A 26,565-nucleotide genomic window follows, 5' to 3' on the forward strand; every position below is an offset into this window, starting at 1 on the left:
GCTGGAAAATCAAGTCCACAACCAAGTGCAGTAACACCAATTGTGGTGATATGCTCCAATTATGCTGGTATGCTAGGAGCAGATCCTACAACTTCCTGGAACCAAGGACCAAATCAGAGAATTTGGGAACATTTCAACAGCACTATTATAAGTGTTAACTGAGAAGTAAATGCCAATATGTTAGAACTGCAGCATAAGCAGGGTGGGCGGAGCTAGTGCCAAAAAGCTTGTGTAACTATTCTTTAAGATTCCAGATGTGAGCCACAGAGATCACAAAGAACAAAAACAAAAAACAACAGAAAAGTATATACTAATCAAATATTTCATTGATTTCTAAACTTCCTTCCCATCCAATTATTAACTAATAATCATACCTGAAATACAATAGCAGGAAGAGTAGTTTGATAGTATCCATCTTGATCTGCTTCTGGCTCATTTTCTTTTAGCCAGTCTTTTTTATCTGTCTCCAGTGCTTTTCGTAGCCAGCCAATGATGTTGGACTACAAGAAAATTAAGTTTGAAATGTAAGAGACAGAAAAAATTATCTAGGTTCAAATTTTTTAAAAGAGCCTCATGTTTTGAAATTGTCAGAACCATGAAAGCATGGTTTCTGTCAGGTTTCTGAATATGTGATTAATGGAGGGAGAGGTGTTGGGGTTCAAACAATAAACTTATATGCTTGCTTGTTATTAGGGCTGATAGGCAGACTGATAGTTGCTGTGGCATAGGGGACAGCAAGTACCTAGTTGACATAGAGAGGCTGGGATGACTGCAGCTGGCTAGGTTAGTTCTGAGAACAATAGGGATGGAATGTGTGTGAGGGGGATGCGTCGGTGTCTGGTACTGTAGGAGAGGGGGTAGATGGTGGAAATGTCTAAGGTTAAAAGAGATACTGTAGTGTTAGTGCGAAAGTTTATAAGGGGGGTTGGTTTCTATGGAGGGAATAGAATGTGGGAATTGGGGGTGTGTCTTAGTTTGGGTGCCAACTGGGGTTGGAGTGGAGGGTTTTTTTTTGGTTTTAATATATTGCTTAAGTCTGACAAAAACACCGTTCATTATGAAGAGTGTTTCCAGAGATGATAGGCACATAGCTCTGCTGGTCTGAGCCAGCAAGGTTCCTGGGCTATCAAGAACCTTGCTGGAGACCACCTGCCATGTCCCTGATGTAGAAGTAAACACTGAATGTAACAATGGCAACTGTAGAGGCCTTCACATGGACTTCTACCTTCTCTCCTGCCAATGTGTGAGGAATGATAGAACTACTACTCTCACTTTGGCTCATTCTTTTCCCATGGCAGGGAGGTCCAGAGCCATACATGGGTACACATATCCATGGGCATAGGCCAACAGCACTGAATAATAGCCATTGTTCATTGCTCTTTTAAAAAGCAGGCCTTCATGAGTTTAGGAGCAGGGAAAACATGGGGTAGCTTTTGTATGTAAAGAGATCTTGTAACACCTTTGAGACTAAATAAAAAGGTGGCTTCTTTCACAGACTTCAGTCTACTTCCACAGATGCATTTGAAGATGCCAAATGCAGCTCGGGAAGTAGACTGAAATCTACAAAAGCTCATGCTGCCAACCTCTTTCCTTCAGTTAGTCTCAAAGGTGCTACAAGATCTCTTTACATACTGATTTTACAGACTAACACAGCTATATCTTTGAATGCTATATAGTAGAAGGAAAAAATCCCTAACAATTAAAAAAATCAAGATAAAGTCATGAAACAGAATTAACTCTCAGGAAGGATGGAGAATCTGTGATGCTCCAGATGTTATTAGATTCAAAATTATTTCAGTTTAACTTAGTAGGACTATTGGTCAGGATGACTGGAATAGCAGCCAGTAATTTTTGGAAGGCCACAAGTTCCACACTGATATCCTTGGGTACAATTTAACCATTGGGTCCAATGAATCTCTTACAAACCCACTCCTTGCTTCTGGTTTGATGAACTAACTATTGACAAGCCTCTGTAATTTACTATACACATAGGAATACATGAAACATTTTTTACAAAAATAGAAAAATATACCCCATGCTCTTGAGTCTCAAAAAAAATGAAATTTATGATACAAGCAAAATGCTAAATTTAATCTGAGAAGTTGCTAAGGATAAAGAGGAATCCAGTATGCTCATAAAAGTTGATCATACGTGGGGAAAATTGGGGGTTTAAATGGGCATTATCCAGCGATATTCGCATGATCACTGTGAAGATTTCCGTATGTATCATGATTAAAAATGACTTAACCTGGGAATAACCAAGGAATAACCAGCAACAAATCATTCATGGGGAAATCCCGTAAATGATTTGTCGCTGGTTATTATCTGGTTAAGTCATCTTTAATCGTGATTGTGTGTAAAAATCTTTACTGTGATTGCGTGAATATCGCTGGATAATGCCTGTTTAAACCCCCTGATTTCCCCCCGTGTGATAAAGTCCATATTTTTGATAGGTTCTCTTTCCTTTTTATCTGAATAGGGTTGAATAGGGCTGCATATAGATGAGTAAATATTTTTAAGTTACATGAAATTGTATGTGTTGCATCTGTTTCTTTAAAGATCATGTTTTCTCCAGAGCTGAGATGTAAAGGGGAGTTACAAAATAAGAGATACACAAGTAAAAATATATATAGTTTAAAAAATAAATAAATACAAAAAGTTATTTTTAAATTGCAATTAAATTATCTCTAAAATTAAAAACCATTTAAAGCATATCTTTCCAAAAGTAAAAGAAAGGAAATGCCACAAGACAAGTAAGTGTAATTCTTGCAGAGTACATGGAATGTCAAGTCCTCCAGTTTACTTAAAAAAAAAAAGTTTTACAAATATTTCAAGAAGCTTCCAGGGTCGAAGAAGAACGGTACACTCCTTCTATCTGGGATGGCCGTCCTCTTCCACCGAGCGCGCAGCTTCGGGAGGGACACACATGGAGTGGTGAGGGAGGAAGGGGACACCCGTCTAGCCAGCCAGATCAGCCGAACCAACCCTGGCAATCAATGGGGTGACAGATGTCACTGCTTTTGTTGACCTTAAATCTGCATTTGATTCTATTCCCAGGAATAAGTTATGGGCCAAATTTGAAGCCACAAATATTGACAGACGTTTGTTAACCCTTGTGAGAATTCCTCTTTAGCCATTAGATGTAATATTCATGGAAATACAACGAGATCCATCTCTACATCTAATGGTGTAAGACAAGGCTGTGTGTTAGCCCCGGCCCTTTTCAATTTTTATATAAACTCTATAAGTACGACTCTTTCAGCTGTACCATTGCACCATCCAACCTTATCAAACAGACCTATGTCAGTGTTAGCTTATGCCAATGATATTGTTCTCATGTCACTTACTAGGGTAGGCCTTAGTAGACTCTTGAAAGCCCTTGTAGACTATTGTGAAAATGATTCTTTAACAATTAACTATAGTAAGACCAAAGTTATGGTTTTTTCAAAAAAGCGTATATGTCATGAATGGTCAATAAATAACAACCATATTGAACAAGTGGCATTTTATAAATATTTGGGCATAGTCTTCCATGAAAAGGGATCCGCAAAACTTCACCAAAAGACCGCAATAATGAATGTCCAGAGAAGTATCAAGGCGCTTTGTTCTTTCTATTTCAATAAGGGTGGTCAAAATGTTCCTGCTGCCCATGAGGTTTTTGTTGTTAGAATCCTATCCCAACTTTTATGTGGCTCAGAGATCTATTCTTTCAATAATTTTGTCCCTTTTGAGACTGTACAGACCAAATTTCTAAGGTCTATACTTGGCATACCAAATGGTGTGCCAAACGCTTCTCTTCGGTTGGAAGCTGGTTTATTATCAGTTGAGGATCTGTAAATTCAATTTTTGGTTAAAATTGCTTGGCACCATTAATCTTAAAAGACCTTTTTACTTCTACCTGGAAGAAATCTTTAGCCATGAAGCTATCATTATCATTTATATCTTCACTAGCTTACAACAAGGCAAAAATTACTATCATGCAGAGAAGTAAAGATATTGACTTGCAAAGTCATAGAAGTCAATCACCATTACATTTTGTTATTGGGGAATCTGGGGAAACTGGAAAATGTGCTAGATATTTTGAATATTTGACCATCCCTAAGCAAAGAAGGCCTTTATTTTGGGAAGATTAAATATTCTGCCATCAGCAGTTCTGGAGGGAAGGTACAATAAGGTACCCTACCATTGTCGGTTTTGTCCCTGTGGCCTTGAGGAGATTGAGTCAATTAGTCATGTTCTTCTCAGCTGCCCCTTCTATATAGAAACCCGTGCATTTTATATACTGTAACTCCTATTGTCAAGTATTTACCCGGAAGGAAGAATAAATTTTATATTAAATAATTTTTAGCAGGCCATAATGAAGATGTAACTAGCAGAGTCGCTAAATTTCTTGCAGCTGCTATCACCCTTCAGAGAGGCTATTTAAAACAGATTCAGTGAACTCTGGAAGTTAATTATGGCTGATATTGTCATTGCAGACACCATGTAATTTGCTGTATGTAATTTTTATATACTGCTCTATTATTTTTTATAAATTTCTATTACTGATATGCAGACTATGCTAAAGAGATTCTTTGAAACATTTTATAACCTTTTAAAACACCCTGCAAGTTGACATGTTAGAGATTTTTTATGACTGTATAAGTGGTCATTATTGTATTGTATTTTATCATTGTGCTGGCTGTGTGCCATAATAAATATATATATATATATATGCTTCCAGGGTCACAGCTGTCTATTAGCATCAAGAATTTTTGCAGTTGTGGCAGAATTATATACCAAGGATGCCAGTTGCAGTTTGAAGAACTCATTTACAAAATGTAAATAAAAATAAAAATAAAAACTGGCCTAGATGGAAGAAAAAGACAGTTGGGAGTAAATAGCATTTAATTCCTATTTAACTAAGTGAACGAAGTACTGTTGCAACTTACTGTAAGAGTTGACATATATGTACTAAGCAGCTCATCCACCACTTCTCGGGAAAGTAGAGGTTCCAGGGAATTCACATCCACTTCTGGTGCAAGTTCTGGATTTCCCATCATTTCTACACTATATTGAAGAGGGAACAGAACAGGGAAAGTTCATTTTTTACTCTAGTTGGGAGTAAATCCTTACAATAGATCTTGCTCCTTCTGCACACTTTCAAGGCAGGGCTTCTTCAAACTGTGAGTCATCTTATCCATCCTAGGTGGGAGAGCTAGGCCCTCCTTCCCAAAGAAGGAATGGCAAACTCTGCACAGAGATAAATGTACTGTGAGTGGCTACAAAAAGACAAAAAACAAACAAAAAAAAAAAAAAAAAAAAAAAAAAACCCACCATCAGCCAGGATGGGAAGGATTCCCCTTTCACTGCTGCAGAAAAGAAACTCTCATGGCAAGCACCAATGTTCCATTTTTCTGCACCGTAGGAAGTCAATCCTTACATGGGACCTACACAAGTGGTCACCAGGTGGGCAATAGCCCACTAACAAGACAAAATCTGTTGCAGAATACAATTACCAAAGGGTACATCTGCCAAAACAAACTCGTCAATTTTGTAGTGCCTAATAAAAGAAGACCAGGAAGTGGCCATCCTACAAATCTCACAAAGAAGTCACAGTACCCAAACTTCAGAAGTGGAGATACTATGAGTGGAATGTGCCTGAATCCCTTCAGGAACCTGCATGGAACTGTGGACATAAGCCAGTTCAATACCAGTTCAATACAAAGCCTCAGCTACTGAGACAAGGTGGAAGACGACACCCACCTGTGAAACAAACAGATAATCTGATTTATGAAAATCACTAATTCTGTCTAAGTAAAATTTAAGAGCCCTGAGTACATCCAATCTATGCCCCCCTTCTTCCTGTGGTACCTTAGGATCTCTTCAGGACAAAGCCTCAACAAGTGAGAACAGGGTGGAAGAAGACACCTCTCTTCTAAAATGAAATGAAACAGGTAACTTATTTATGGAAATTACTAGTTCTGTCTAAGTAAAACTAAAGAGTTCTGCACATCCAATCTGTGCCATTATTTTTCATGTGACACTTTTGGATCTGAGCAAAAAGAATGAAGAACAATTTCCTGAGAGATGAGAAAATGAATTCACCTTAGGAACAAATGATCACTCTAACCTAAGTACAACAAAATCCCTATTTAAAAAATACACCACTCCTTCCGGACTGACACAGCCCTCAGTTTAGAGAGCCTGTAAGCTCTGTAATTGTAACCAAATCTCTGAAAGCCTGTAATTGAAACCAAAATCAACACTTTCAATGTAGGAAACTTCATTTCCACCAACTTCAAAGAACCTGGAAATGTTCCTCCAGGTAAGCAAACCTGAGGTACTTCCTGTACACTAAGTGCACCAGGCAAGCACATCTCATGAAGATTGAGGGGCACCAAATAATCCTCCTCCTGAACTCCCACGCCCTTCCAAGGTAGTTTTCAGGGTCTTCATGCAGAACCTCCACTTCATTATAAATTGGTTGGCAATGTGAAGGTACAGAGTAGCTCCCCAGTATTTGTTTTTCTTTGGGACCAAGAAGAACACTAAGTAGGACCCCAACATTCTCTCTGCTAAGGAACAGAGTCTACTGCCTTTATTTTAACCAGGTGGTCTATAGTCCATAGCATATGCTGGAGCCATTTCAAAGACCTAGGCACGGGAGACTGTAAAAAGAAATCCAAGTGTTTTGAAATGAAATCTATAGTGTATTCTTCCCTCACAGGTTTTCCTTTGTTAAATCCTGAATACTGCTGCTGTTTGGACTGCAGTTTGGGAGAATTCCAAGACCTGAACTCTCGCTGTCTGAACTGAGCTGTGTATGGACAAAAGAGCTGAGTCCCAGATCAAAAGGACTTCTTTTCCTCTTTTTTTGGCTAATGGCAGCAATCCTTTCTTTTATCCTTGGTTTTAACCAACCTCCAAGGCATCACCACAAAATTTAGAACTCTTAAAAGGACAAGTAGCCAAAACAGCCTTAGACCGTTCACCATTTTGGCTACCCTCCTCTGGACACACTCCTGCTTGTCAACATCCTTTTTGAAATGTGGTGCCTAGAACTGGACACAGTATTCCAGGTGAGTCCTGACTAAGGCAGAAGAGAAAGGCACTATTACTTCCCTTGATTTAGACACTATATCTCTATTGATGCAACCTAGTATTGAATTGGCCTTTTTAGCGGCCACTTCACACTGTTCACACATATTTAACTTGTGGTTTACTAGTACTCATGGATCCCTTTCAAACGTAGTTGTATTAAGCCAGGTGTCCCACATCCTATATCTATGCATTTCAATTTTTTTCTGCCTAAGTTACATTTTTTTCTGTTGAAATTCATTTTATTAGTTTTGGCCCAACTTTCTAATCTATTAAGGTAAGTTTGAATCTTGATCCTCTCTTCTGAGGTATTAGCTACTCCTCCTAATTTGGTGTCATCTGCAAATTTGAAAAGCATGGAATCACTCTCTTTCTGTAACATTTGCAATTACCTCTGCAACCACAAACTCCTGCTTAATTTTAGATCTGATCTCAGACACTGCCTCAGTTGCACTACAAGATAACCAATGGACAGGAGTTAAATTCAGTGACTTTTCTACCTTTCTGGGGGAAAAAAAATCAAACAAGCATGTAGAATCTCACTCTGGAAACATCCCCCTCATCTGGAGGCAACTTTGCTCTTCCCTATCAGAAACAATGGGAAACACAGAAACCACAGATTCCAGTGAGCATGCAGCAGGAGAAACCTGCCTGTTCTTTTCAGCTTTGCAAGGGAGAGAAATCATCACAGAACACTCCACCTCCTATATCCCAAAGGACAAAAAGAACTCAGAGGAATGATGCCTTCTCTGCTGGCGTCTGGAGGTTTTTAAACAGAGGCTGGATAGCCATCTGTTGGGGGTGCTTTGATTGATGTTCCTGCTTGGCAGGGGGTTGGACTTGATGGCCCATGTGGTCTCTTCCAACTCTATGATTCTTGATTCTCCTTCTTGTTTACGGTCTTGAGAGGGCCTCTACTTAATAAGAAACATTGTCACTGGGCCTGTGTTGCTTTTTGTGTCCAACTTACTCATTTCCACCATTTTGTGAAACCTCTGAAGCCACTGCTGTTTTCCCACTGTCTGAACCTCAGGTGCCTATAACCTGTTGAGCAATTAAAGAAATCCAGTGGTACAACTCCCAAAAACAGGGCTTAATTTTCAAAAAACAAGGGGTGGGAAGGAAGTGAGAGTGTTGAGCTCACTCATCTGCATGGCTGTAACAATGCTCATCAGCACATGCTATGAAGCATCACCATGTACTTTCATGGCTAGAAATAGGGTCAGATCTGATTCTCTAGTCTGGATATGTCAGTCCCCATTAGGACTTATCTAGAGGGCATCTTCACCTCCACCCATCCCCTCCGATGCCTTATCTTTTGGGCCCGTGATCTCGTTCCATTTCCTATCAATAGCAGTCCCTGTTAGCATAGGGAAGCTTGGGAAGAAAAGGCTAAACCTCATTTTAAATTTCTTCAGTGCCCTCAAAGACTGGATCAACACAAAGCCCTGCCTTCAGTGAGAGGCAGGATTGAACTGGGAGGGAGGTGCTAGCTGTCCTTTGCTTAATGTCACCTTCACTTGGGGTGACTGACAGTTTGAAGAAGTGCAATTTGAACAGTTTGAAGAAATGCCTTGGAAGTGCATGGGAGAAGCAAGAGCCATCATTAGGCTTGCCTCTCCAACTTGCAGGAAAATAGAAAGACAGCGCATGAAGAAAAACTCAGTGAAATTATTTGTGCATTTGTAAGAACTTATGAATAGGATCTGTGGTTTTCCTAGGCTGCTGAAATGTAATGCAAGGAGGACTCAGCTCATGTGGCCAGATTATTTTGCACTGACTCAAAACAGCAAGACAGGTAATTAAAAGCAACATAATGAAGGATAGGTTGCATACCTATAACTTCAGTTCTTCATATGGTCGGTCATATGTGAACATACAAATTGGTTATCATGAGCCTGAGAAGTGCATCTTTCACAAACTTCTCGAGCATTACCTAAGCTTTTTGGTGATAACTCTGCCCATCTCTACTGTCTATATATGGGCCTTCATGCCGAAACCACCAGTACCATGAATGCTAATGTAGAAATCCACAGAATAGCCAGGGCATGACAAGGTGAGGACGGGTGAGGTTGTATGAGTTCACAGATGGCCCTTTGAAAAACTACAGTTATAGGTATGCAACCAGTCTTCTTCATGGTCTGTGACTCACACAAATTGGAAATTAGTAAGCTACACAAGCAGGAGGCAGGAGTGTCATTGTAAACAAGTCAAAGGTTTACTGAAAACTAAGTGAAATGCAAGACATCAAACATTAAACATGATGATAATACTCACTATCCATATATGACAGTAACAATATAAAAGTAGTTTAAGAGATGGAAATACTCTATAACATTAAAACATAGGATAGCAGTCAACTTTCAGTGACACAGTCTATACTGGAATGCAATACACCTCTCCCAAAGGACGTATCAGCTTGAGATCTCAAGTGAATCTGTAGTGAGTTTTGAAAGTCATGGCTTGCAACCAGTTAGCCAACCTGCAAATGTCCCTCAGTGGCTTACCAGCCAAGAAAGAAGAAGACACAGCAATGGGCCACATGGAATGGGCTCAGATTCGAGCAGGAGGGTCCTTTCAAACCAGTTCATATGCTAGATGGATAGCCAATGTCGACCACTTCATGAAACATTGTGACAAAATTGGCCGTCCTTTCTTTGTTGAAGAGTAACACATAAGGAGTCTTTTTGAGGCATGAAAAGCTGCAGTCCTGACAATGAAAAAGGCCAAAGCCCTCTGCACATCGAGACATCTCTCAAAGTCTAAAGTAGGGTTCTGCAGGAAAGCTGGGAGAACAATGTCCCAGTTGGAAAGCCAACAACAGCTTTGACATCAGGTCTGAGGAAGGCTCAATCGGGACAGATGTTTAGGTATGGACCATCTACCCAGAGAGCATAGAGCTCACCAGCCCATCTGGTGGTCACAATTGCAATCAGAAAAGAAATCTTCCTGATTTCATTCAGTGTTCTACCACATGATGGGGGGGGTACTATTTCATCTAATTACAGCGGCAAGGATAGCATTCGCTCGGCATTAGAAAGAAGAAAATATCCAAAAGACGGAAGACTGGTTACTGCAGATATACGACAATGCAGAGATATACTGACAAGATTATTAACTGATGGAAATTTAGAAAAATATATTAAAGACTGGGAATGTGTGATTGCATATACGATTTAACACTGGGTCTGTTAGCAACGGAATATTTTAAAGGATAATTGGTGATATAACATAGTACAGAAATTTAACTGCCTTCTTATCGATCTTGACGCATGGTGACTATGCTGATGAGACATTTCCAAGACCCTCTATCCTCCACTCCTCTGTCCAGCTCCTGCAAACTCAAACTTGTGATCTCTTTAACAGAGTCCATCCATCTAGCAGGTGGCCTTTTCTCTTTCTACTTCCCTCCACCTTTCCTAGCATTTTTTTTTAAAATGAATCATGTCTCTTCATGATGTGTCCAAAGTACGCCAGCCTAAGTTTTGTCATCTTGGCTTCCAGATAGATTCCTGGCTTGATCTGCTCTTGGACCCATTTATTTGTCTTTTTGGCTGTCTCAGTACTCTTCTCCAGCACCACATCTCAAGTGAATTGATTTTCTTCCTATCTTCTTTCTTAGCTGTCCAGCTCTCACATCCATACATGGTATTAGGGAATACAATGGCTTGTATGATTCTAATCTTGTTCTGATTTATATATCTTAGGATTTTAGAATCTTTTCTAAAGCAGCCCTTCCCATTCTCAATTTTTTTCTGATATCCTGGCTGCAATCCCCATTCTCATCAATGTTTGATCCCAGATATGAGAACTCTTTTACTATTTCTATTTCTATTTCCTCATTGTCTAGATTGAACTTATGTAAGTTCTCTGTGGTCATTATTATTGTTTTCTTTATATTCAACAGTAAGCCTGCCTTTGCACATTCTTCTTTGATCTTTCTTAATAGTTGATGCAGGTCTTTGAGGTCTTCTGCTAGTACAGCACGCCTGCGTCATACGTGGGAGTGCTTTACGCGGACTTGAGCTTACACGCTCAAGCCGCGGGCAGGGTGGTGCATCCATTCAATTGAATGGGCATGTGTGCCTGTTGCGCCCCGCGCGCCGCCGCACTGCCGCGCCGCCGTGCACGAGCCCCATTGTTTCCAATAGGGCTTGAGCATAGGCGGAATTCGCCTTATGCAGAGGGATCCAGAACGGATCCCCGCGTAAGGTGAGGGCCGACTGTATTACAGCGTTGTCAGCATTTCTCATATTGCTGATATTTCTATTTTCATCCCTCTCTCTTCTGTGTCCAAACCTGCTTTTCTTACAATATGTTCTGCATATAAGTTGAATAGGTAGGATGATAAGATGCAGCCTTCTCTGACCCCTTTGCCAATTGGGAACCATTCTTTCTCCTTGTTCTGTTCCCAGACCTTGTGTGATTGTTATTTGACGTTTGATATTTGATATTTTTAATTTGTTGCCTGCTTATTTTATCAACTCCTATCATCTATTATTATGTATTATTTTATATGTATTTTGTTATTTTGTACAATGTATGCCATAGGCAGGTTTCTTTTTACCTATTTTATTGATTGTATGTACAACGCTGTGTAAATCTACAGCACTATATAAATAAAGTTTAATAACAATAATAATAATTCTGTTCTGACAATAGCTTTTCATCCTGAGTACAGATTCCTCATCAGGACTATCAGATGTGTTGGCACTACCATGTCTTTAAGGGCATTTCATAGCCTTGCATTAGCTATGCAGTCAAAGGCTTTGCTATAGTCCATGAAGCACATGCTGATTTTCTTTTGAAATTTCTTGGTTCGCTCTATTAACAACCACATGTTTGCAATGTGGTCCCTAGTGCTTCTTCCTTTCCTGAACCCTGCTTGGATCTCTGGGATTTCTCTCTCCATGTATAGTTGGAACCTATGTTACAAAACCTTGAGCATAATTTTGCTTGCATGGGAGATCAGTGCTATGGTCCTATAGTTGCTGCTGTCAGAAATCCCCTTCATTCATTTATTCATTCGGGGTTCTGTCATGATGAGTTAAAGAGTTTAGATTAAGTCATTTAAGTTAGTAATTAGTTACATGCACATTGATGATAGGTACATACAACCTTTACTTTGTTGTATGATGTGTTGGAATGTTTGAATGCTATATATATATTCTCTCATATATAAATATAAATCTTAGGTTGTGTGAGCAATATATGAATGTATTAAATAAAGGTATGTATCTGTAGGACTCAATTGGAAAGGCATTATGGGAACTGCCCATCTGCGGCCATGAGCTGTAATTGGATGGGTCATGTAACCAGAACACTGGCTAGCAGGGCAAACAGGAAGAATCCTCCACACCCTGAGACAGATTTGTGACTGGGAGAGGTTCCACAGATACAAGTCATTAAGGCATCAATAGCTTTCCCAGGGCAGAGGATGTCTGGAGACCAAATGATGCCTACATTTGGGTTGCTTTGATGTAGGGCTCCAACCTCCGCTGAGGGCAGGTGAATTGGAGGAACCTGGGAGGGACAGGAAAAAAAAGGTAGGGGTCCATGATCTGTTTAAATTAAGACTTTCCCTTTGTGTGACTCAGATTCTGCAAAGACGTGGTCTAGGGTGCTTCTACCTTCGTTCTTTACAATAAACCTTTTTGTTTTACATTAAGTTGTTGTGGATTTTTGGTCAGAGCAAATCCCAAGTCTCACAGCTGCAGTCTCTTATGTCTCCTTTTTTGTGGATGGGGATGTATATTGATTGTTTCCTATCTACTGGCCATCTTATCTCAAGGCCTATCTCAAGGCCTAGCAAATTCCTCACTTGCCTGGAAGACAATTTCATGGTCCAAAAGGTGGAAAAGGCAACAAGGGGGTCAGCTATTTTAGATCTGATCCTAACTAACAAGGATGACTTGGTTAATGGGGTGCAAGTGGTGGGATCATTAGGTGGAAGTGACCATGTTCTCCTGGAGTTTGTAATACAGTGGAAAGGAGAAGCCAGGCATAGTCAGACACGCATCCTAGACTTTAGGAGAGCGGATTTCAGTAAACTTAGAGAAGTATTGAGAGCGATTCCATGGTCAGAAATACTAAAAAATAAAGGAGTTCAGGACGGATGGGAGTTTCTCAAAAGAGAGATACTGAAGGCACAATTTCAAACAGTTCCAGTGAGAAAGAAAAACGGGAGGTGTCTCAAGAAACCAGGATGGATGACTAAGGAACTTTCAACCGAGCTAAGTTTGAAATGGAACATCTATAAGAAATGGAAAAAGGGGGAAATCACAAAAAAGGAATTCAAAGAAATAGCAGGCATGTGTAGGGGTAAAGTCAGAAAAGCTAAAGCGCAGAATGAACTCAGGCTTGCTAGAGAGGTTAAGAACAATAAAAAGGGCTTTTTTGGATATGTCCGCAGCAAGAGGAAGAAGAAGGAAACAGTAGGGCCACTTCGTGGAGAAGATTGCAAAATGCTAACAGAAGACAGAGAAAAGGCAGAATTACTAAACACCTTCTTTGCCTCAGTCTTCTCAGAAAAAGAAAAGGGTGCTCAACCTGAGGATAATGGAGCAGAGGACAGAATAGGGGAATTTCAGCACAGAATAAGTAAAGAGATAGTAGAGGAACACCTTATTAATCTAAATGAATTTAAATCTCCGGGACCAGATGAACTCCATCCAAGGGTATTAAAAGAACTGGCAAATGTAATATCGGAGCCATTGGCAATAATCTTTGAAAACTCCTGGAAAACAGGAGAGATCCCAGCAGACTGGAGGAGAGCAAACATTGTCCCCATCTTCAAAAAGGGGAAAAAAGAGGATCCCAACAATTATCGTCCAGTTAGTCTGACATCAGTACTAGGAAAGATTCTGGAGCAGATCATTAAACAGAGAGTCTGTGAACATCTAGAAGGCAATGCCATAATCACAAAAAGTCAACATGGGTTTCAGAGAAACAAGTCATGCCAGACAAACCTAATCTCTTTCTTTGATAAAATTACCAGCTTGGTAGATGAAGGGAATGCTGTGGATATAGTATATCTTGATTTCAGTAAGGCCTTCGACAAGGTTTCCCATGACATACTTGCAAACAAGCTGGTAAAATGTGGGCTAGACAAAGGAACTGTTACATGGATCTGTAATTGGTTGACCGGCCGAACCCAAAGGGTGCTCAACAATGGCTCCTTTTCATCCTGGAGAGAAGTGACCAGTGGGGTCCCACAGGGCTCTGTCCTGGGCCCAGTGCTATTCAACATCTTTATCAATGACCTGGATGACAGAATTGGGAGCATACTTATCAAATTTGCAGATGACACCAAATTAGGGGGAATAGCTAATAGCCCAGAAGACAGGATCAAGATTCAAAATGACCTGAATAGACTAGAAAGCTGGGCCAAAGCTAACAAAATGAAATTCAACACAGAGAAATGTAAGGTATTGCACTTAGGGCGGAAAAATAAAATGCACAGATATAGGATGGGTGACACCTGGCTGAATGAAACTATGTGTGAAAGGGATCTAGGAGTCCAAGTGGACCACAAGTTGAACATGAGTGAACAGTGTGATGCGGCAGCTAAAAAGGCCAATGCTATTTTAGGCTGCATCAATAGAAGTATAGTGTCTAGATCAAGAGAAGTAATAGTGCCACTGTATTCTGCTCTGGTCAGGCCCCACCTAGAATATTGTGTCCAGTTCTGGGCACCACAATTCAGAAAGGACATTGAGAAACTGGAGCGTGTCCAAAGGAGGGCAACAAAAATGGTGAAGGGTCTGGAAACCATGCCCTATGAGGAACGACTTAGGGAGCTGGGGATGTTTAGCCTGGAGAAAAGAAGGTTAAGAGGTGATATGATAGCCCTGTTTAAATATTTGAAAGGATGTCATATTGAGGAGGGAGCAAGCTTGTTTTCTGCTGCTCCAGAGAACAGGACCCAGAACAATGGATGCAAGCTCCAGGAAAAGAGATTCCACCTGAACATTAGGAGGAACTTCCTGACAGTAAGGGCTGTTCGACAGTGGAATGCACTCCCTCGGAGGGTGATAGAGTCTCCTTCCTTGGAGGTCTTTAAACAGAGGCTGGATGGCCATCTGTCAGGGATGCTTTGATTTGGATTTCCTGCATTGCAGGGGGTTGGACTGGATGGCCCTAGTGGTCTCTTCCAACTCTATGATTCTATGATTCTATGATCATTTTGTTCTCCATATCTGTTGACATATGTTGGTTAGCACTAGAGTTGACTCTATCAATGTAGATTGCAGCAGTTAAATTAGAATATCATCTGTTACTAGAGACTTGTTTTTGTCCATTTTTCTTATTGTAGCCTTCACCTCGCTTTTTAGAATTTATGGTTCATCTTCATATAATTGTAATCCCGCTTCAATCCGTAGGGAGAGGCGGAAAATATAAACACTATTATTATTATTATTATTATTCATATGGATCTTCGTTCCATGTGACCTTCATGTTGTCATCTCTTTTATATAACTCTTTATTCCTTCCTGGTCTTGAATTATGTTATTTCTATTGTCACAGTGTCCTGGTCCTTGGTTTGAACTTTACTTTGATTTCCCAAATCTTGTCGAATAGGTCTCTCATTCTTTCCTTTTTGTTGTTTTTTTACATTGATTTCCCAAATCTTGTGGAATAAGTCTCTCATTCTTTCCTTTTTGTTGTTGTCTTTTATTTTTTCTGCATTGGTTGCTGTAGTAGTTTTCTTCACCTTTCCGCATTTGCTTCCATACTGTTGCATTCATAGTTCTTAGTTTATTCTTATCTCTTTTTTGTTTTATCTTCTTTCCTTTATTGCTTTTAACATTTTATCTGTTATCCATGGTCTCTTCACTTTTTGTTTGTTTGTTTGTTTGTTGGAAGTGTCTGTCTGCATTCCTCTTTTATTAAGTACGTGGCTTCAGACCGAAGCTCTTCCAGTTCACGGTCAATTATGATTAGTAAGTGCAAAACTGTTGCTAATATTGTCAATGAATTATACAGAAATATTGTTTAAACCATATTTTGCTTTGATTACTGGTTTTGTTTTCTTCTTGAGTTTTACTCTTATTTTTGATATGAGTAATATGTGATCTGTACCACAGTCAGCACCTGGTCTAGTCTTGGCCAGCAGCATGGAGTTTCACTATCTTTTACTGCTAATTCTATAATCTATTTGGTTTTTGTGTTGGTCATGTGGTGATGTCCATGTGTATAACCTTCTTTCTGATTGTAAAAAAATGTGTTTGCAATTAATACGTCATTGGTGTCGCAAAAAACTACCAGAAGCTCACCTTCTTTGTTTGTTTGTTGCCTATTCCAAATCTGCCTGCTGCTTTTGATTCTTCTTTGCTTCCAATGTGGCAGCCAAAAAAGACCATTTTAGAGTTGGAAGCTTCAGCTCCTGCTGGGCCCAATCTAGCTTCCTTTACAGTCATGCGGCTGTATAACATAGAGGAGGAGTCCTCTGCCTCCTTACACACCATCTCATTATAAGAATTCAAAAGCAATATGCAGGAGCCCTGGCAACACCATCATGTGTTTCCCAGTCTGCAATAGGTTCTCCCACACCTGTTGGGGTCCTGGGTGCCATTGGGGCCAGAGATGGGAAGGAAGGGGGAGACCGAGAGTTTATGATCACATCTGCCCTCCTGGCAGAGTCCCAAACCTTATGGTAGGCATAGTGCCTGCAATGGCAATGGCAGAGGCCTCGTGGCAATGACTGCCCTGAGCAAGGGCATTAGATCTAGCAAAGGTTTCTTGCTGGCTGGAGAAAGAGGGCCCCTGGTACTCACCCCTTATCCTGTGTCTTCTGGCTGGCTTGCCTCTCTGATCTTGCCTGTTTCAGGCGGGGCAGAGATGATGCAGAGAAACTCTGCCATGGCTTTTGGCTGCCTGTCCTCTGAACCCTGGCCCTAAACAGGCTGGGCAGAGGTGATGTGGAGAAACAGAGACATGGAGGGGATACCCCTCACCATCTGTTCCCATGGCTCCCATGTGCTGCAAAGCTGTTTGCAGAATTCTCCTGTGCTCCCACCATGAAAGGAGGCAGCTTTGGAGGAGAGGGAGAGTCACTGGCAAAGCCAAGGCCTTTCTCCAATCCTGGGAGCCCTTGCCATATTAGGTCTTTCTTCATGCTTCCAAGGCAGCAAGAGAAAACGAAGAGAAGAAAAGGACTGGAGTGGTTGTAGTGAAGAAGCTGCAGAGCAACAGCAAACACATCCTACTGGGTCTCCCTCTGAAGCCGGCTCCCTCAGTTGAGCCAGCAGACCCCGAGCTCGGGAAGCCTAAGCTAAGGATGATCCTTAACCAGTGCTCTTGAAGTCCTCTCCATAGCCACCCCCAAGGAAGGGGGGAAAGACAGGAGAGAGGAGAAGCAGAAGCAAGAACCAAGGCCAGGAGAACTCACAAACTGCTTTTGGCAAAAAGAAAAACTTCACTGGCTCGAAGAGACACATCCTGCTAGAAGCGTAGGCAGGAACAAGACTGAGGCCCAGGGGGGCTAGCTCCTCCCTATATAGGGGGCCGGTCTTTGTTCTATTGTCCCTGCCTACAGGAGAAAATTGGGAGGAGCTAACCCAGAATACAGGAGGTTAGGACCCTGTCTGCTGGGAAATAAGTGTGATATATGATATGAGTAATTTTGTATGGCTAATGTTGGTATTGTTTGTTTGTATGTTTTTGTTTGTATTGTCTTTTTTATGCATGAATATATATGTTTAATAAATATATTTTATAAAAAAAAGAAATGAAAAGCAGTCTTCCAAGACAGAAACCAAAGATTGTAGGTTCAAATGGTATCCCACAGAGTTGTCCCAAGATGAGTTCCAAGTTCCACATCGGTGTCAGGCCAAACACTGGAGGATGGAGGTTGTTGTAGCCCTTTAGTAATCTCTTCACCAAAGGACCCAGGAAGATTTCCCAAGGAGCTGAATGTTCAGAGGTGAAGTAACACCAGATCAAAGACAAGGATAAACCCCTCGTCACCAATAAGCAGGATGTCCAGCCCATACCTGGTTAAGGTCTTGGAATGAGGAATACGGAGAGGTTCCAAGAAGTCTTGAAACTTCCTCCACTTGTGGAAGGTCAATAAGCGGCAGCAATAACATCCCTGACAGCAATGAGCAAGGAAGCTATCAAGCAATCCTCCATGCAGTGAGGTTGACCGTGTCGAGATGTTTGACTAGGTCTTGGTAGAAGGTGAGCAAATCCACTTTGCATGGAAACAGAACGTAAACCCCTTGGCAAGCCACAGTTGCCAGGGCCACCATGGAGTGATGAAAGCACTCTTTTCTGATAAAGCTTGGCTATTATCCTTGTGAGAAGAGAGAAAGGAGAAAAAGCATACAAGGTGATGTGCACCAATAAAACAGGAAGTTATTTCTGTGTGAACTTCTTTTGATGAGTCCAGGAGCAACAGTTTCTGCATTGACTCGGAAGCAAAGAGCTCCAGTACCAGAAAGCCCCAGCGACAGAAGATCAGTATCAGCACTCTGTAATGGAGCATTAACTTGTGCAACAAATTTGACATCCTGCTGAGCACATCTACCAAGACACTGTCTTCTCCAGGAAAGCGTATGGTCGCAATTGTGATGTTTCTCTTGATGCATCCATCCCAGAACTGTTTATGAGATGGAGGAGAATCATAGTTCTACCCACCATATCACCTCCACCATATCAATGATATTGCTGGTCAAAACTTATACAGTGGTGCCTCGGGTTACGAAATTAATTCGTTCCGCGGCCGCTTTCGTAACCTGAAAAGCCTTCGTAAGCCGAAAACCCATAGGCGCTAATGGGGAAAAAGCCGCGGCTCCGCCGCGGCTCCATTTAAAATAGCACCGGAGTTTTTTCGTAACCCGAAAAAACTTTCGTAACCCGAAACAATAATTCCCTATGGGATTTTTTCGTATCCCGAAAAATTCGTAACCTGGGTATTTCGTATCCCAAGGTACCACTGTACCACTTTGTTTTACAGGATCATCTCAAAATCAAAGGAGTGGAATGCCTTCTCCACCATCAATAATGCCTCTCCCCACCCCAAAGACAGACCTTATCTGAAGAACTTGTCAAGGTACGCTCCCCATCCTGTCATCAATGTTTGTTATAATGAGGTTGTACAAAGTTGAGGGAGGTTCAGAGATGCCACTCTGAATGTTGAGTGCTTTTAAACATAACCAAAGGCAACGTAGGACAGTCCTCAGAATTGTGAGCCTTTCATTGAAAAGTCTTGAAAGGGATCAAAGTGAGAAATGAACCAGGCCTACAAAGGCCGCATTCACAGAATCATAGTTGAAAGAGACTCCCAGTCAACGTTTTCAGAACTGTCTGCCTGATGGTCTTCCTCTTATGTCTGCCAGATTTATAGAATCACGTAGTTGGAGATGACAAGGACCATCAAGTCCAACCCTCTGCCATGCAAGAATACACAATGAAAGCAACCCCGGAAGATGCCTGTCCATCCTCTGTTGAAAAACCTCCAAAAAAGAAGGTTGTCACCATGACAGACAAGATGCTTCTGTAACTGACGCTCTTGGAACTAAGGCCATCAGTTACACAAACATCATGGCTGTCATGGTGAGGCATTCAAGGTCAACTCTGACTAAACCCTTTTACTCCAGATATAGTAATTCTTCAGCTTACAATAACCATTACAGGTAGGACTATGTTTACCACTATGAAAACGAGGCTTGCCTGCAATAACATCTGGCCTATAAGCACCTTTAATGTCGAGAATGCTCTTATGCATGAATATTGATACTGTGGAGATGATATGGTGGGCAACAGCTTTGAAGCAGTCGCACCTGAAGTCAATAGCCAGACTGGAGAGAGCGAGACTGTGACCTTCAGAACTAGGGAAGACTACAATCTCACCCTCAGAAACATTTTCCTCAGAAGGTTGATCTGCTTTCATCCAAGCAGGGGAATGTTGTGCTTCCTCTGCTTCAAGGGTAAGGCAGCTGCTCTCATGGAACAGCTCTAGAGGCCTTGATATCAGTAATGGTAGAACAATCAGGATTCAACTGTTCCTTTGGGACTGAGGGATGGCTCTGGTCCTTCTCCTTGGAGTGCTTTTTATAATGTATTTAATGTCAAGTCATCAACTTCATTTGACCTCTAGGTCCCACCATAGGAGAATGCCTACACACCATCCCACTAGACCACACAGCCTTTGACACAGCTGAGATGGATTCTACCAACAAATGTTTGGCTTCAGGGTAAGTGGAAGAGCTGATAGCTGGAAATGAAGTGGATTTCTAAACTCTTTCTGCAGCTTTCATACCAACAGAAGTGGATGGCTAAGAAGATGGCATCTGAGGCCTGAGGGCCTGCTCATAAAGGAGTGCCTTCAAATGTATAGCTCCCTGTATTGTCTCTTTTGAGGGGTAAAAACAATATAGGAGGTACAAGAGGCTTCACCCAGACAACCAAGACACTTATACCCTGCCAAGACTTTAGCACCACAGGAAACACACTTCTTGAAGGACAGCAATGAGTAAAGAAGCCTGGAAAGGAAGTACTGCTTTGACTGCCAACCGTAGGCAACCTGTATCCTAAGAGCCTGGTTAACTCCTCAGGCTGAATTGGCCAAAGGCAGATGTAACAACCAAAGCTAGATCGATTAATGTGGTTCCCATCAATGTTGATGCAGCGGCAGATAAAACAGAACTAGCTGTTTTGGTGGGAGCATCTATATGGGAGTGCAGGAGGCAGCCTTTCTGCCAAAACACTTATGTAATAGAATCATAGAATCATAGAGTTGGAAGAGACCGCAAGGGCCATCCAGTCCAATCCCCTGCCATGCAGGAAATCCAAATCAAAGCATCCCCTACAGATGGCCATCCAGCCTCTGTTTGAAGATCTCCAGGGAAGGAGACTCCACTACACTCCGAGGGAATGCTCTAGAAGTTTCCGAAAGATGTACTGGGAAGGGGCAGGCTAACCCATTTGTGTATGGCACAAAGATCACAAAGAAGAACCTATTTAATAATACACAAAAATTTAAATTAATAAATTTCAAGTGCCAATTAGCATGTGATTATCAGTTGTTCTGCTGCCCTTGCAGTTATTGTCCAAAACACAAGAGGACAGAACCATGTTTCTTACGGAGCAACTGAATATAACTGTTTCTGCACATTCCACACTAATACCTGAATACCTTAGACACTAAATCCTTTCTGATCTTGGAAGCTAAGCAGGGCCAGCCCTGATTAGTACTTGGATGGGCTATCAATGAATACCAGGTGCTGAAGGCTATATTTCAGAGGAAGGAATTGGCAAAACTACCTCTGAGTATTCCATGCCTAAGAAAACCCTATAAAATTAAGGGGTTGCTTTAATTTGATAAGTAACTTGAAGGCACACACAGACATATACTCCCACCACTCCCTTAGTTCTCTGTAAGTAAAAGACAGAAGTTAAAAATTGTCTGTTTTTGAATCTTGATCAAGATTCTATCAGAAAATGCCTTTATGGGTATCACCAGAAGAAGGTTGGTTGGAAAAATGCAAGATGGCAGACGCAGAAAGACAATGGATTACTTTTAAAGCTCTAGTTAAGATAACAAAGGAAGGAGAAAGCAGAATGAAGCTAAGGTCGAGAGAGGAAATGGAAAATATAGGAATAAAAATACACTGGTTTAGATATAAGCAATTAATGGAGATAACAAAAAAAGAGTTAGAAAATATTGGAACAGAGGAATCCTCGAAGAAACTAGAAAATATAATTTTTGGAGAGACCAAGAAAAATATTTCTAATTTTTATGAATTGTTGTTGGAAAGAGAACTGGAACAAGAGGCAGTGAAGGAAACAATGATAAAATGGAGCCAATATATAAACCGTAATATAATGTTGTATATGTGGCATTTAACCCCACTTAAATTGGCAAAGATAAATAAGAATAAGAACTCAAATCCAAAATGTTGGAAATGTAAGATGAAAGAGGGATCCTACCTACATATGTGGTGGAGCTACAGGAAAGCTAAGTAGTATTGGGAAATGATTCATATGGCAGTTATGGAATCTTGGGGATATTCTTCGATATGAAAGCGGAAATGTATTTATTAAATGTAACATCAGTAATACAGAAAGAGATGGAAAGTAAGTATTGGAAAATAATATTGTATATGGTAACATCAGCTAGACTACTTTATGGACAAAAATGGAAATCATCTCAGATACCGACAGAAGAAGAATGGATGGAAAAGTTGTTAGACATGAAAGAGTTAGATCTACTTACCAGAAATTTAAGAGGAGAAGACAATGGAGAGATTCAGGAAGATTGGAATTTAATAATAAATTATTGGGAAAACAAGCTAGAGAGAAATAAGGATGAAAAATAGATAAGAAAACCCCCCCCGCAATGATAGAGAAAGGATGGGACAGGAAAATAAGAAAGGAAAGAGAGATGAAGGAATATGTGTGTATAAAAGGGTATGATTAGATGTTAAGGAATAAGAAGAAGAATCTTTACATGTAAATATATAATGGGTAGTACAATTATGAGATATAAAGTACAGTGCTCCCTCGGGTTACGAAATTAATTCGTTCCGCGGCCGCTTTCGTAACCCGAAAAGCCTTCGCAAGCCGAAAACCCATAGGCGCTAATGGGGAAAAGCCGCGATTTCGTGTGAAATAGCGCCGAAAAGCACCAAAATTTTTTTCGTAACCCGAAAAAACATTCGTAACCCGGAACAGTTATTTCCTATGGGATTTTTTCGTATCCCGGAAATTTCGTAACGTGGGTATTTCGTATCCCGGGGTACCACTGTAGTGTATTTGAAAGGCAGAGAGAAAAAGATGAAATTGGGAATGAAAAGATAAACGAAAAAGGAAGTGTGGTGATTAAATAATTTAGTATATAAGAACAGAGGATCTGTTCAAAAGGAAATCATACAAATAACTCCATCTTAGAAATAGAACATTTTACGTTTGTCAGTTGAAATTTCTCCCTTTTTTAGAAACAGGAATTAGAATAAACGTAATTTTTATATGTAAAATATGTGTTTACAAGAGTGATTTGGAGGTAAAGAGATGTAGGACCAGATGGAACTTAAATAATGGAGAGCAGATAAGATAAGAAAATTTCAAGATGTATGTAAATACATATTTGTTTGTTTGTTTGTTAGTTGATGTCTAAATGTGGATTATGTGTAGCATGTCAAATGTTTGTATGTGCATTTATATATTAATATAAAATTTATTTTAAAAATTGTCTGTTTTTAGATGAGATCTGAAGATTTACAGAAGGTTCAGGGAATATCCATGGAAATGGGGATGGGCTCCTATGGACTCTCTTTGGCCACACTCTGGAGCTGGACTACTGCCCATGTAATGGTTGTGATAAACACATAAAGAATCGCAGAATCATAGCCTTGAACTGGAAGAGAAATACAGTCAGCACTCCATATCCATGGATTTTTTTATCCACAGATTCATCCATCTACACCTTGAAAATATTCCAAAAAATAAAATTCCTAAAAGCAAACCTTGATTTTGCCATTTTATGTAAGTGACACCAATTTACTACGCCATATATAATGGGATTTAAGTATCCATATATTTTGGTATCCACAGGGGGCCTGGAACCAAATCCCAGTAGATAAGGACTCACTGTCATAATAAATAAATAAATAAATAAATAAAACTTTAATTTATATCCCGTTTTTTGTTTCCACAATCAAAGCGGCGTACAACCTTTAAAAAATACAATATATACAATCCCCTCTCCTTAAAAAAGGATTAAACAATTCCATTCATTAAAATTACAGATAAAAATCTAAAAACAATACTACAATAGTAAAATAACGGTGGGCAGAGTCTTCATTTGTATATGTCTGTGGGGGGAGCGTTACATGGCAGGGATCTATTCCGGGAAGGCCTGACGGAAGAGATCTGTCTTGACAGCTTTCTTGAAGCTCTCAAGGTTGGCAATTTGACGGATCTCGTCCGGCAGGCCATTCCATAAAGTGGGAGCGATCGCGGAAAAAGTCCTCTGGGAGGTCGCCGTCAATCTGGTCTTTGTGGACTGCAACAAATTCCTCCCAGAGTACCTGAGGGTACGGGGTGGATTGTATGGAAGGAGTCGATCCCTTAAGTAGGTTGGGGCCAAGCCATGGAGGGCTTTAAAGGTAATGACCAACACCTTGTACTGTGCCCGGAAACAAATAGGCAGCCAGTGGAATGATTTAAATATAGGTGTAATATAGTCACTCCTAGTTGTTCCTGTAATCAATCTGACTGCCATAGATCTCCAAGATGTGGACTAGAGCTAATCTACATATTTTAATTGCATGCTATTAACATTAATTCAAAGCCACAGCCTTGTTAGTCTAGATCATTAACCAAGGGAATCTGTACAATGCTCCCTCGCCTTACATGGGGGATCTATTCTGGACCCCCCTGCATAAGGCAAATTATGCATATGATGAATTCCTATTCAGCAGCAGCGCGTGCCATTCAGCAGCAGTCGTCATATTAGGGCTCACCATCTGCATAATCTCAAATCCGCATATGGCAAACCTGCGTATGGCACGCACACGCTGTAGTACTTTCAAGACTGAGAGAAAGAGGTTGATTGTGTAAGCTTTTGTAGACCGATATCTACTTCATCAGATTTATGAAGTGCCCATGAGCTTTATAACTAAGAATAAGCTGGTTGCATGTATGAATAACAACAGAAATGTAAAACCTGTGGATATGGGGATAAGGTAAAACTATATTCCAATGTGCACTCATCAATTTAGAGCAGTTGTTCTCAACCTCTGGTCCTCTAGATAATTTTGCCCTCTGCTCCCAGAACCTGTCACCATTGGCCATGTTGGTGGAGGCTTCTGGGAGTTGAAGTGTAAAACAGCTGGAGAATAAAAGGTTGAGAACTCCTAGTTTAAAGACATGTTTTCTTTTCTTGATAATTATTTGCTAGTAAAAATAATTTTACCTTTTATGAGTATTTAAAACCCATGTCAAAAGGCTAACAATTTCATTTGCTTCCAGATCTTCAGAGGCCAGGTCCTGCATCCGTACAGACAATGCCTGATGGTACATGATGAGTAACTTTTTGAAAATTTCATAATGTGGTGGGAAACACTGATCCATAAGATTCTTAGCCACCAGTAGGTCATCAAGGACATATTTGCGGATGATTTCCAGGTGTCGAACAAGCCACATTTTGTCAGATTCCCGGGTGTCAGCTTGAGTACCTTCAATTCTGGTGGTAACAGTTCGATCCAATACACTAAACATCTTCTCCTTCCACTTTTTAGGTCTTCCAGGGGGAATGAATCCAGTTTGCTTCTTCCTATCAAGCATACGCCTATCTATTTTCTCTTCCCTCTCAATTATTCTGACAACGGAAACCAGCAAGGTTGGATCTCGACGAACAGTGACTAGAGACCTCTGAATGACCATCCAGAGTTGCTTGGCTAGCTCCTCAGAAAGTTTCTGCATATCTCCAAAATAATTGTCAATTAAGTTCATATCATGGGTGTTCTTGCTATCCATACGGTATTGTTCATACATCAGATCATCTCGAGAGCACTCTAAGTCCATCAGCTTCCGATGGGCTTGTAGCAGTTGTCCCTGGTCAATCAAGTCTTGGGTTTCTTGAACTATCTCTGGTACTGTGAAAGAAAAAAACAAAACATAAATTTAAATAGTATTATCCCATACAACCCTTGATTGTGTAGTTGCATAATGCAAAATGTCAAGCTGGCCTTAGTGTTCATTAACATATGACACTAAAGTCACCTTGACATTTAGTGTTCATTAATATATGACATTTCTGCCAACCTAGGAGTTCAAAAGCATGCAAATGCAAGTAGATAAATAGGTACCACTTCAGTGGCCACATGACCACCAGAGCAGTCCTCAGACAATGCTGGCTCTTTGGCTTAGTAACGGAGATGAGCACTGCCCCCTACAATCGGTTATGACTGGACATTCATGTCAAGGGACCACCTTTACTTTTAACATACGACAATTTCACCTTAACAGTAATATTCTATTATTCCCTCAAAGGAAGGACATATATTGGAAACTGATACCTGAGAAAATGTTTTTTAAATTTTCTACAGCAGCTGCCAGTTGACTGTGTTGAACTACAGCATCCTTAACATCCTTGAGGTTTTCAATTGTGTTGATACTTTGCCGCCAGTCTTTATTGACATCAACCAAAGAATGCTGAATATCTTTGACATCATTCAGTGCATTGTGTAATTGGCTTAAGCCCATTCGAACTCCATCCAATTGCGACTGGATTGCTGCCTGAAAAAGATAAATTTAAGAGTGAGCTCTATATTGGCAGCAAGCAGCCCCAAAATTCTGCATTATTATTTTTAATTCACAAAACATCTAATTTTAATTCTTATTGCTTCAAAAAAGAATACACCATGATAAATAAGTTAGGGCCAAAAAGCGCAAAAACCAGCCTTCTTTGTACAAACCTGCCCAAAATGCCTCACGTAGTCCAAAACTTAATTTCTTGCAGTAGTGGGACACAGAACA

At 40.5% G+C, this 26,565-nt stretch overlaps 1 protein-coding gene across 2 annotated transcripts in view; it reads right to left on the reverse strand.

The window, feature by feature from the left end:
* The window catches only part of EXOC3 (exocyst complex component 3), a 65,536-nt gene that overhangs the window by 17,013 nt on the left and 21,958 nt on the right, over nucleotides 1–26,565 (reverse strand). For both annotated transcript variants that reach the window (XM_042474234.1, XM_042474233.1), the window contains 4 exons: nucleotides 26,106–26,325; nucleotides 25,001–25,682; nucleotides 4,932–5,049; nucleotides 375–500 (listed from right to left, as the gene is read on the reverse strand). In XM_042474234.1, coding sequence (XP_042330168.1) covers nucleotides 375–500; nucleotides 4,932–5,049; nucleotides 25,001–25,682; nucleotides 26,106–26,325 — 1,146 coding nt within the window. The remainder of the gene's footprint in view (nucleotides 1–374; nucleotides 501–4,931; nucleotides 5,050–25,000; nucleotides 25,683–26,105; nucleotides 26,326–26,565) is intronic.

The sequence above is a fragment of the Sceloporus undulatus genome, chromosome 6, assembly GCF_019175285.1.
Source record: "Sceloporus undulatus isolate JIND9_A2432 ecotype Alabama chromosome 6, SceUnd_v1.1, whole genome shotgun sequence".
Taxonomy (NCBI): domain Eukaryota; kingdom Metazoa; phylum Chordata; class Lepidosauria; order Squamata; family Phrynosomatidae; genus Sceloporus; species Sceloporus undulatus.